The sequence below is a fragment of the Hyaena hyaena genome, unplaced genomic scaffold, assembly GCF_003009895.1.
Source record: "Hyaena hyaena isolate Hyena2069 unplaced genomic scaffold, ASM300989v1 scaffold_1722, whole genome shotgun sequence".
NCBI classification, from domain to species: domain Eukaryota; kingdom Metazoa; phylum Chordata; class Mammalia; order Carnivora; family Hyaenidae; genus Hyaena; species Hyaena hyaena.
The window spans coordinates 53219-66203 of record NW_024082357.1 but is presented as its reverse complement, the minus strand read 5'-3'; the positions used below and the strand labels follow the sequence as shown (position 1 = coordinate 66203).

At 41.0% G+C, this 12985-nt stretch overlaps 1 protein-coding gene across 1 annotated transcript in view; it reads right to left on the bottom strand.

The window, feature by feature from the left end:
• Positions 1-12985, bottom strand: part of PCLO (piccolo presynaptic cytomatrix protein) — a gene marked incomplete at its 3' end in the record, with an annotated part of 177908 nt that overhangs the window by 143373 nt on the left and 21550 nt on the right. The window contains exons 4-5 of the mRNA XM_039224704.1: positions 6155-11246; positions 3776-5790 (exon numbers count right to left, since the gene is read on the bottom strand). Of these exons, the coding sequence (XP_039080635.1) occupies positions 3776-5790; positions 6155-11246 (7107 nt within the window). The remainder of the gene's footprint in view (positions 1-3775; positions 5791-6154; positions 11247-12985) is intronic.

Sequence of the window (12985 nt, the reverse complement as noted above, 5' to 3'; positions counted from 1 at the left end):
AGAACTGAGACAATATACTTGTTTTTTTTTTTTTTTTTTTTTTTTAAGCCATCCAGTTTGTGACACTTTGTTTTGAGAACCCTAGCAAAGTATACAGTTCATGGGCAAGAAGAACAAAATGGTTCCAGTCAAGCATGAACTCTGCCCCTTGAGTCACTTTATACCTTTACAGTTTACCACAGTGTGTGAAAAAGAGCAAAGAGTGAATGACTGAGATAATGAGTGAATGAAGGCAAGAATACATTTAAAAATGAATAAACCTAACTGAGAGAGATTTAAATTGGAATTTTAGGGAGAGTAGAAGAAACGACAAGATAAAAAGACAAACATCAAGCATGGTCCTGAATGAGTAAGAAAAATCAGGAAATGTTTGGTAGAAAACAAGAGCTGTGAAGTTCAGAGTCTAATATTCTAATTCTGACCAGATCACTGGTTGATTAAGGAACCAGATCACTGACCAGCTCATTCATTGATTAAGGCAGTCATCTACTCTGGATTTTGTTCCTTATATGTAAGGTAAATGGACTGCCTAACAGCTGAATACCATTCAACCTGTGTTCAGTGTGTCTGTCAGATGTTTTACCTAAAAATCAACAAAGTAGGAGTCACACTTTAAGCAAAGGAGTTATCATTTTACATTATGAACAGGACTCGCTATGATGGGTCTAGATTGGGGCAATGAGAAAGTAAGTGACCAGAGTCTTCTAACACATGTCTTATCCCATTGTTTTTGTGCTTAAACTCCCTCCCTTAATACATTTATTCAATAACTACTGAGTGCCTATTTTGTGCCAGGCACTATTCTAGGCACCTGGGACTATAAAGCTGCAATCAAAGCAAAATTCCTACTCTTGCAGAGGTTATATTCTACTGGAGAAGAAAGATGATATATGATTGAATACATGTTAATAAACATAAAATTTAAATATATAGTTATTTATAAAAGTAAATATATAACCTAAATAAATACATAATATATATAAATATATAAAAATACATATATATAATTCAGAGGATGCATAATGGGGATTTATGGTGATACAAAGATTTATTTAGAGAATAAGGTAAGGAGAGCCTCTCCATGGAAGTAAAACTTAAGCAGAAGCCTGTACAAAGACATGAGCCAGACAAAGATCAAGGAGAGGGAAATCCCAACACAGGTCCAGGATGGGGAAGAGGTTGGCACTTTGAGCAAATGGCAAGGTCAGCGGTAGGAGCAGAGGAAGGGGAGGGGGGGGGCAAACGTGCATAGTGACTGAGGAGGTTGTGAGACAGGCAGAGAAGAGATCATAAGGGTCTATGTTTAGAAATTTCTAATATATTTCAAATTTGATAAAGACCTATTTGAGGGTTTAAGCTGTGGAGTGTGTGACACACTCTGTTGTACATTTTAGAAAATGACCTTAGGTGCAGTTTAGAAGAAGGCAAGAGTGGAGGGAGTCCAGGGACGAGATAAGAGTGTAAAGGAAAAGAAAAAAAAAAAAAAAAAAAAAAAAAAAGGTGGCTTTGGTCTAATCATCTGATAGCCAATGGGAAGTAAACCCAAACTCTAACTCAGCATATTAGATCCCTCTGACATGTCCCTTGCTCCTTTTCCAGTTTGACTTACAGTAAAACTCTTCCTCTTCCTTTCTGCTTTATGTCTGTTCATCAGTCTGAACCTTTGGATATTGTGTTTCCTCTGTTTGGAAGGGCCTCCATTTTTCTCTTCATGGTTTGACAGACATTTTACCTTCATGTTTTCTGAATCTCCCCTCTGAAACACTTCCTGACACTACCAGAAAAAGGAGATGTTGCCACAGAACCTAATATAGAACAGGACTCCTCTTTCATACTATATTATATTATGCTATTTTATGCTATGTTGTCTAAATAGCAATTGAATGGTGCAATTCTCTTCAACTTTACTAGTCTGAGAGACACTTAACATTATGTAAATTAATGAGCTAAATTTCTTTTTTGAAAATGTTTTATTGATTTCTAGGAGAGAAAGAGACAGCGTGAGCAGTGGAGGGTCAGAGAGAGAGGGAGTCACAGACTCTGAAACAGGCTCCAGGCTCTGAGCTGGCAGTCAGCACAGAGTCCGACGCAGGGCCAGAACCCACAAACCGCGAGATCATGACCTAAGCGAAAGTCGGACGCTTAACCGACTAAGCCACCCAGGCGCCCCTGAGCTAAACTTCTTAAATGAAACCTATATCACTATGAATATCACTTAGAAGATTATTCTTTTCAGTACAACTAATCTATGCTTATAATTAAGAAATTAATTTAGCTCTTAAAACAAACCGAAAGGATGTCTAGAAATGGGCAAAGAAACAAATTATAAAATTCACATAATAGAATCAAAGTGTCTAAACTGCCTAAAACATTTCTTGTAGATAACATTTATCAACTGGAAAACCTTAATCTTTCTAATGATGAAACCTTCAGTATTAATTTAAAGTACTGTCAAAAACCACATTTTCCAAGAAACTAGTTAGATAAATTTATATTCCACTGCTAGAAAAATAAATACCTAGACATACAGCAAGTCAAAAATCACTTTTGAATGAAATCTCAATGCATTAGCGGTTTCCTGACTTAAGAGTTAATGACCTTTGTCCCCCCACATGAAGACAATTTTAAGATATGCCCTTTCAGAAAATACGTAATAACAAAACGCCACTATGAAACTAGAAAACAGACATGAATTTGTAATTTTTAAATATTCCCATTGAGATGTCTATTTACCTATAAATAGAGGGACTGTCATACTTAACGGCATAAGCATAAGCCCACGGCCAATGCTTAAGGCTAGTGGAAATATAGCAATATCTCAGAAAAACCCAGATATAAGCTTCGAGGTTTAAAGACCTGGAGTTCAGAAACCAGTAAATTAATGGAACTTTTAATGTGAACATGAATCTTGTTTTAAACTGAACTACCATATTTATCGACAGCCTTCTCAGCAGTTGTATGTTAGATTTTTAAAGTAGGTTACACTTTTAATAGCTGATTATTAATATCTCTTATTAGCTCAGCTACAGAGATCTTTTCAAATGTGTCCAACATAATAATGTTTTTTTTCCTTTGTACCATACTCATATATATTTAAATAACTAATCATTACTATTGGAAAAAAAATGATTTTTTGTTTCCATAAGCGCTAGGACTAAGGCTTACCTGAGATGACATCAAGAAAGTTGTCAGAAAATAAATAAGCATGGATGAACCATGAAATCATATTACACTTTCATCTGCCTGCCCTAGAAATGCTCTCTTTAGAGCAGTAAATGTTCTAAGTCCTTTTATGAAAACATTCTGGCTGAAAGAAGATGAAATTACTTTGATGATCCCCAAGGACCTTCCTACTAAAAATTTTCAGGGGTCACTGGGTCTAAATTTAAGGGCATCCTTTGCCTTCCTTATCTGTTTATGTTCAGTATTTATTCCATCATACTTGAAAATAGATCTTAATTATACCCACTGAAATCACAGTCTACAATTGACATTTGGGAGATTTCAAGATTAGAACAAAACTTTCAATCTCATTGATCATAAAGTAATAAATTTCTTTCTCAGTTTGCCTCACATAAGATGTCTTCTTTTCCTGGTATTTCTAAATGGATGTAGACTTTTCTGTTTTTCCCTAAATTTCTAATAAACTAGTCCTTACTAAACTTTCGTATTCGGTTTCTAAGTTACCAGGAGCCTAAAGGCCTCTGCAAGTCTGCACACACATGGTTAACATCAACTCATCTACTGTCTTCTAACTGAAAAGAATCACTCTTACCGTGTAGCCCTCGGTATACTGAAAAGGAGCCCTGGAACTTTCATCTGCTGTTGGACTCAGAGGCTTGGGGTCAGACATGGAGCGCTGCATCATCTTGGCTGTTTTAGGACTTGCCGGGGGCACTTTAGCCATATCTGGATGCAGTACTTTCTGCGGACTTATATCATCAGGGAGGGGTTTTTCATAAGGTACAAAGGCTGATTCTAAGGCTTTGCCTGGTGAAAGTGGTGAGATGGGTGAGTAAAGGACTTTTGGAGATTTGGGTGGGGAAGGAGCCAGCTGTAATGTGGAATCTGCCCGAAGGTGAGATGAGTAACCAATCTCTAAAGGTGTTGGGCGTTTCTTGTCTTTGGGTGGAGATGTGGCACTCAGATACTGAGGACTCTGTGTGTCTGAATCTGCTTCTGTTTGACATCCTAAACTGCCCCCTTTGTAAGTCTTTTCAGGTGCTGAAATGTGTTTAATTATTTCTACCTTGGCATCCACGCGTGCCCGTACTGAAGGCGTTCTTATGGTTCCAACTGGTTCAGTCTGCACAGATATCTCTGCTACTGTCTGAACTGCTATACTGGAGACTTTGGAAAGGGGTTTGGTCTTGTCCGCCTCTGTAGTGCTGTCCCCATATTTCCCTACTCGAGCTTTCCTCCTTGCTCTGGCAGGCACGTCCCATTCGTCCTGATCTTCATCATCAGTTTGGACACTCGTATCAACACTCTTTTTGGTTCTCCTCCTCCTACTCACATAACTCCGATCAGCTGCATCCTCATCATCAGTTTGTACGCCACTGTCCACTATTTTTTTAAAGCAGCGGGGATCATCTGCCATATTTTCCCCGATCTCATCATACTGCCCACGGACTTTAGCCCCGGAGCTTCTCTTTTTGGGTGGTTTCTCGTCTTTTACAACCACATCTGTTAGAGGTATTTCTGAAACAGTACTCAGGATGCCAGGTGGGGCGATGTACTGAGTGACGCCATCAGACTGCACCGTGTACCATCCTTGGCTTTGGGGTATTTCAATCGCCACGACAGCTGAGGCTGTTGTGGTCGCATCCTCAGTTGCCCAAAACTGGCCGCCTTCTGGGGCAGCGTACTGACCTTCCAAAATTGCCTGCTCTGTCGTGGTTTGCGGAGAAGCAGTTCCAGAAGGGTCATAGTTATACTGGTAGATCTGGCGAATCTTTTGCTCCTCTAGCTGCTGGTGAAGCTGTTGCTGCAGCTGTTGGATCTGCTCTAGCTGTAACTGTTGCTGAGCCAATGTCTCCTGCCTCATCATGAACTGGGCTTGCCGCTCTTCTTCCTGCTGATACAGAAGGTGCTGCTTCATAGACTGCAGCTCCTCCAACTTTTTTTGAACCATGATCTTTTCCTGTTCTCGGAACCTTTGAATTTCCTGACGTTCCCACTCTAGTTCTTCAGCAAAACGTTGTTGTTTAATTTTCTCCAGTTCCAAGAGCTCACGCTCCAAGTCAAGCTGCTGCTGTTGTTTGTCTTCTTCAGGGACAATTAAAATAGCACTTTCATCTCCCACCACTTCAGAAAACACTTCAGAAGCTGTGGTTAAAGTGGGAACGGAGTCTATTGTCTCAGCAGTAAGGGTTTCCATTGTAATAGTTTGCAAACTGGCATTGATATCAATACCAGTCGCTGCAATGTCTGTTTCAGATGCACCTGTTGTTAGGAAATATGATCTAGGCATTGGCTGGCTCTGGTGCAGGGCGGATAATGAAGTCACCGCGTCAGCTGTGTGCACGCCAGACAACTCCCTCACCGTGGTGCTGAAAATGGAGCCTGGTTGTGTGGTGATAGCAAATGTGGAGGGAATCGGAGTTGCTACCGAAGAATAGACCACGCCATTAGATGACCTCAAAACACTCCCCACACCATACTGGGATCCTGGAGGTGGAGTCATTCTTGCTGTGGAATACTGTGGGGTACTAATCCCAACTTCTGAAATGACTTGTCGTGTTTCTGGATATGGACCTGTAGTCTTGCTTGAGTAATCCATTATCTCACCTGAAATACAGGGCAGAGTTATAGTCCAGTTCCCAGAATGAATGATGCTTTTTGGGTTTGAGAGCCCTCTCAATCTCGATGAACATAATGAATGGGACTGCATGCAAATCCACAGGTTAACATAATTGGATGCGGAATAAAAAGCAATGTTGAACATGCAGGCACATGCGGGTGACTTTGAGCAGAATAAATTAAAAAATGAAGAAATGAAAGCGCACATGTACTCCAAAATATGTCGCCAAAACATCCAAAGAAAGAGAAAAAGAAACAAAATTGGAAAAGGGACCACATTTTCATCCTGAAATGAGATGAGGGACACCGTAATGACATTTCAAGGAAAGGTCTGCTGCCATATCATACTGACCTGTAGTAATTCTCCCTGAAGTTAGATCTACTGCTGTATCAGTTCCTCCAGAATAATCAAAAGCATTCTTACTTTTATAGAAAAAATGTCCAGCTTCTGCTAAATTAGTGTCGGACATGGAAGGTTTCATTCCCCCAATCCCTCTATAACCAGAAGGCCCTGATCGGTCATATTGATAGTGGTCATCCCTATAACCAAAACGATCCTCAGGAAGAGTAGTTGCGGGCTGCTGTGCTGTGCAGCTTCTTCCAAAAGGTAACTTGTAAACCATATCGCAGCATACAGCTCTTCTTCCTGCAGTGAGATCAACAGGCTTTTCATCATCTTCTATTATTTTGGTCACCACACCGGAAGTAGATTCATCCATCGTTACAATAGTTCTGTGAGACTTGGTTGTACTGAGATCTACTACTTCCCCATCAGTGATTCCCTGGGATTTGATGCTATCAGTCCATCCATTTGTGACTCCAACAGGAGGTTCGGTAACAGGTTTTGTAACAGCCAATGTTATCGGGTGTGCCGGTGTACTTAAAGATAAGTTTATTGGTGCATCCTCCCTAACTGGAGGAAAGGCCTGGCCACTCGCTATCCTGTATGGGGGCTCAGCATGCTTTGACGTAGTAAGCTGGAGTGGCGCTGCTGTTGCATGTTCTATACCCACTAGGCTTTCTGTGCCCACGGTGTAACTTGAACTAGCTGCGCATGAGACAACAGTCACTGGCTCAGTGACCAGGGACATCGGCGTTACTACTGATGAAGTTGCACTGAGATTTATAATAGAGGGTTGGACAGCACTGATTTGTCTCCCATAGGCTTCATGTGTGGTGGTCTGCCTTTTCATATCCATTGTGGAGGCGGACAGATCCATACACTTTTCAGTTACTTTAACTTCTACTTTTGGTACTGTACGCAAATCAATGGCATCACCAACAAGTGGCAACTTTCCATTTTCCTTATGCTGACGCTTCTCTAAATGTAGGCTATCTAGAGCAAGAGGCTCTGGAGGAATTGGTATAGAAACACTGCTGAGACCAACACTAGGGAGTGCACTTCTGGCTACTGAAACCTCAGCCTTGGAAACTTCAGTTGTGAAAAACTGTGTAACTGAGGTTGGGGCTGCTGGAAATGAAGATAATGTTGTGACAGGAACAGCAGAAAATGTCTCCAAAGCTCCTGACATGTACAAGCTCTGTTCTGAAGAACTGGGCATTCCTGCAGTTGTTACAGGAGGAACCACAGAAAACACTGGTTCAATGGAAATCAGGTCTTTGGGGGGTGATCCCAGAGGCCAACTGGTAATTGCTTGACTAGCTGAAGAATCTGTTGGTGTGCCGGGTTCAGATGGCAATGTGATAACCACGTAGGTTTCCATGAGGGATTTGGAAAATCTTGGTGAGGACTTATTAGAATGAGGGGATGCTGGGGAGGTAGGGGAAGGTAATTTATAATCTGCTGAAGTCACTAAATTTAATGTCATGTTTGAAGTTAAAGAGAGACCTGTTGGCTTGGGGTGTACGTCTGTTGATTTTTGTGTAGTTACTGGAAGCTGAGGGACTGCTGGTTTAGGGGCAATTGGAGGTTTACTTGGCTCAGGTCTATGTGTAAAGACAAGTCCAGATGGGATGGAAGATGGTTTAGGAGGAACAGGAGGAGGTGCAGTGGTACATATTTTTGTTACAGGTAACCCATTACTTCTTGGAATAGCTGTGACCTCTACTGTAGTAACAGCATCAACTAGAGGTGTAGTTGTAGTAGTTAGAGTCACTGGAGCTGTAACTGTTAGCTTTTTTTTAGGATGAACGGTTGGCTTAGGTGAGGTTGGTGGAGGAAGAGGTGGAGGAGGGGGTGGGGGGGGAGGAGGAGGAGGGGGAGGGGGCGGAGGGAGAGGAGGAGGAGGCTGGGCTGATATGTCCAAAGAAGAACTTCTAAAGAATGGACGTGGTTTAGTTGGAAAAGAAGTAACAGAAGGACTGCCAGATGGTAGCTGAGATGCAGGTTTCGCTTGATCCAAGACCTGTCCTGATATAAAGCAAGTTGCTGAAACCTGCTCCCGCACCGGAAGGGCCACCGCAGGAGGAGGAGGTTGATCAGACACAGTTTCAGGTAAGCTCATCTTTGTTAGTTCAACCTCAGACCTCTCCCTTTTATCTCTGTAAGCTTCCAGAACCTCAAGAATAATTCCATTTCCAGTGTCCTTCGTGGCTTTCTTTGCTGAGTCTTTTGCAGATACAGGTAAGTCAGTGGAAACAGTGTCAGCAATCAACCCCTCTTGTTTAGTTCCTATAGATTCTAGGATAGGAGGCTCTACATCAGATAAGGAAATCACGATATGATCAGCACTAGTTCTTCCATCTGGTGTGGCAGTCCGATCTAAAGATATACTTATGTCTTCTGGATAGTCTATAATGCTGCCTGGAAAATACGTTGAGGAAGAAATTCCCTCAGAATTTTCAAATTTAGTTACTATATCTACCGGCTCCGTATAAACTGTGGTTATGCTATCCAAGGTGGTGACGGGTGAGGAGCTATCCGTGGTACAAACTGAAGAAACAGATGATGTGAGAGACGGTGTGTCAGAGGGTGGGACAGATGTAGCACTTTCTGAAGGCTCAGAGTAGGTCAAAATCAGTGATTCATGGGCAATTATCTCTTGTATTTCCCTTGTATAATCCGTTACGTATTCATCCTCAATTTCTTCTGCTGAAAAATGTTGGGTTATTTTGACATCTGGGATAGAGAGTGTTGCACTGCTGGTCGAATCTGTAAGAGATGCTCCTGAGAGAACACTTGATGTCAAAGAGGCATCGGGCACCCTGTCAAAGTCCACGGTAGACTCAATCATGTCATCCGTGATGGGGGGCTGAGTTGGACTGGATCCAGGTGTTAACTCCATCTGCTGCCTTTTCATCAGTTCTTCATAGGCAGCATCAGCATCTAATAATTTTTTTTCTTCACTGGTGGAAGTCACCATACTACCCAGATCCACTATTTCATGGCTTTCTGGGATGATAAAAGAGCTTGAAACAATGTCTTCTTGAGGCACAACAGAATGTAAGCTTTCTAACTCATAAAACTCTTTCTGGAGGTCTGTTATTTTTTGCATAGGATCTTCATAAATGTGTTCTGGAAGTCTTATTTTTTGCTCTTTCCCTCTCTGCTGCATAAATCCATTTTCATCTTCTTGCCTTGCTAGCAGACTGCCATCTACTGAACCATTGTACGTGTCCTCTACTAAGGATTCATAAATATAGTCCTCTATTAACATCCCACCATACAAGGGCTCTTTTTCAAATATTTCATCTCGTTCAGGTGCAGCTGGAAAAGGTTTGTATTTGTGGGTTTTGTGCATCATTTCTTCATACATCTCCTCAGCACTTTTTAATGCCTTTTGGCCACCTTCTTTCTGCATCATAGACTGCTCATCTGTTGGTGAGTACAAAGACATAGCTGTGGGCAATTTATAAACTTTTTGCACTTCTATTATCTTTTCTGGGCTTATTTCAAAACCTTCTGGGTCTGACTCTATGCTAGGTGAGTATTCAGAGCAGGAAGATCGATGGAGCTCCTCCATTTCTGCAGCCTGGCGTAATTCTTCTGTTGGAGATGCATCTTCAATGGGAGAGAGGTTACTGGGTGGTGTCTTGGGTCTTTCCCTCCTTCTCTGAGCTCGAAGTTCATCTTTGTCTTTCTTTGATTTCTTACTAGAAGTCTTTCTTTGTTGCTGTTCTAATTCCCGCTGCTTTTCTTGCTCCTTTAATAATTCTTCCTCCTCTCTCAATTCTTCTTCCTCTGAAGAATCTTCAATAGTAGGCAAAAGAGGACCATGTGATCTGTGCCGAGCCTTACGTTGTTGTTTGCTCTCTCCTTTTTTGTGACTTGGGCTACTGTCACTGTCCTCATCAAGTGATGACACCGAGGTAGGGGATGTGCCAGGAGTGAAGCTGGAAGCATGAAGACTAGAAGATCCTTCCCCCCTTGACCTATCTTCTGGGGAGTCTGTCAAGCTTTCCATTTCCAATTCTGGCTCCTCATCAAAATACAAAGCTGTTTTCTTCTGTGATGACTCCGTGGAGTATTTATCTGCTATCGTGCTGTTGAGTTCAATCGTTTTGAACCGACGTAGCCCACCTCCTCCAGCAACTACAAGTTCTTCACTCTCTTGACTTTTAGTTTCTCTGTACTTAAGCTCAGGACTTTCATCAAATGTCTCATCATCTTCATCATGCCACGAATGGCGTCTCCCTGCATCATCATCAAAGCTTGCACTACTTTTTCGAGTCAGTCGTCTGTGTTTCCCTGCTGTTGCTTTCCCTTTCCCTTTCACATCTTCCTTCTTCTGGATCTCAATACTACTACTAATCTCTTTGAGCTGGCTCCTAATGAACTCATCATCTTCAGAAGCTGAAGCGTCTTCGTCAGCACTCATTTCCATGATCTGTTTTCGAATAAAGTCCTCCTCTTCACCGGATCCTTGACTGTCTTCCTGTTTGTACTCATCACTGCTCGATGAACCAACACTAGTTCTCCGTTTTCTTTGCGGAACAGGTGAATTTTCACTTTCGCTACTGTCTTCAACTGAATCATAAAGCTGTCGTCTTGTAGCTGTGTCATCAACAAACTCAGGCTTTTCTTCATGGTCCTTTCTGGAAGGAATATCTTGTTGGCTATCTTTTTTTAAAGTGTCTTTTTCTTCTGGACTCTTTTTGAGCTCCCCTTCTGAAATTGTAGTTTTCACTGTTTCAGGTAAAGTCTGAGTTTTCTGTGGATCCTTAGGCTGCTCAGAAGAAGCCTCATGAGGTTGGGGTTTCTTTTCGGACATTTCTTCAACAAGTGTACTTGCCTGAGCTTCCAAAATGGAGAGGACCGTACTTTCTAACTTAGCCAAATCTGAGGGGCTGGAAGGACTGCTTTCTTGGGAAAAAGAGTCCTTTTTGAGTCCCTTGAGCAAATCTTTCTCATCAGTTGGAATAAGACTTGGAATTTCACCAAGTGAACTTGATATCCCATCAGAAGAATATCCCGTGTCACTCAGACCTTGTGGGCTTTTTGGTTGCTGAGAACTTGAAGTGTCTGATTTGTCATCTTCCTTTTCCTAGCAGGGAGGAAAAGATACAGGAAAAACTTAACATGATTAAATGAGTAACGTGGCCTATCACTCCCAATTACTACTATGAACTGAGGAATAAGTATAGGATTTCTTTTCAACTATAGGCCATTATTCAAAAAACAAATCTCTGGGTCCAAAAAAGTTAAAAGAGTTAATACATACTGATTAAGGTTAGTTTTAATTTAACCTAAGTTTAATTAAATGCCAATTCTCAATGACATTTGATTTTTTTCCATTAATACTCTTTTTTACATTTCAATATCATTTTCTTTCAAATGTGTGATTATTTTTCTCAGTACATTTACTTTGTAAAACAGTTCTAAACTGTCAAAGAGAAAAATTAATGATTTCATTAATATAATCAATACTTTTGAATTATGAGGACAGGCAAAGAAAGAAAAAAAAAATCAGAAGGCAGGCTTTGTACTTGACTACAAGTTGTAAGGGATGTTGAAAAGTTTACAAAACAGAGATATGTAGGTAATATGACTGTAATGATACCCATCTCAACTACCAGACAAGATTTATTTTGAAAGAGATTCAAATAAGGCACTGCTTTTAAAAGACACTATAAGGACGCCTGGGTGGCCCAGTTGGTTGGGCCTATGACGTCAGCTAGGGTCATGATATTGCAGTCTATGGGTTCAAGTCCCATATTAGGCTCTGTGCTGACAGCTCAGAGCCTGGAACCTGCTTCGGATTCTTTGTCTCCCTGTCTCTGAGCTCTACCCTACCCTCAACTCATATTCTGTCTCTCTCTCAAAAATAAACATTAAAAAAGTAATGATTAAAGACACTTTAAAAGATGTGAAGACACTACATTTAATATTATAATTCTATAACATCTGAAGTGAATGTTTAGAAACTGTAAACTTTGAAAAAGTTACAATAATTACTGACTCATGGCTTTATCTAAAGAGAAATACCAGCTATTATTTTTGTAGTGTTGCTCATCTCATTTATCTTCAGCATCACACCTCAAGGATATTTAATAAATATCACTTATAAATGTCTTCGGACTTTGTAAATACACTGGAGTTTTCCCTTTGCACTACCTCAAAGTCAGCTCCTTTCAACCAGGACAATAATGAACTTTTCTAAATGTGATCATGGTCTTTACAAGGAGCTGGGAAACTAAGGAGACAAATCACAGCCTCGACCTGCTGCTTTTCTTGGGCTGTGATGAAGCCATGCCAGCAATTTGTTCAAGAATCAGAGTAGCCTTAAATGAAAATACTGAACAAAGAGGCTTTATGCAGATATCCAAATTAAAATTACCTATGAGCAAAATGAAACTCAACTGATCCAGTCACTTTCCATGCTTAAAGCAGAGTGTTAAAATAACCCCAGGGCCCTATGGAATGAAGAGGTCAGAAAATGAACTGCAGCAGGACATGCTCTGTCTGACCCTGGCCTCTGGGTCCACCTCAATTACACTAGGTCTGTATCTTGGACTAACTACCTGCATGTTTTCAGTGGGTTTGTAAGCATGGGCTCCTCCGATGAACACACATCAGGTTGAACAACAAACAACAGACATGGAAGAAACTTTCTTCCTTCTTTCTCTTTCCCTTTTCCTTCCTTCTCTCCTCCTCCTTCCTCTCTTTCTCCAGCTCCTTCTCCTTCTGCTTCTTTCAGGTGTCAAGTTGGTTTGATATTCATTTTACAGCCATGTTCACTGCAATACCTATATTGTTACTATGTATGGTTAGAAATGTATTTTG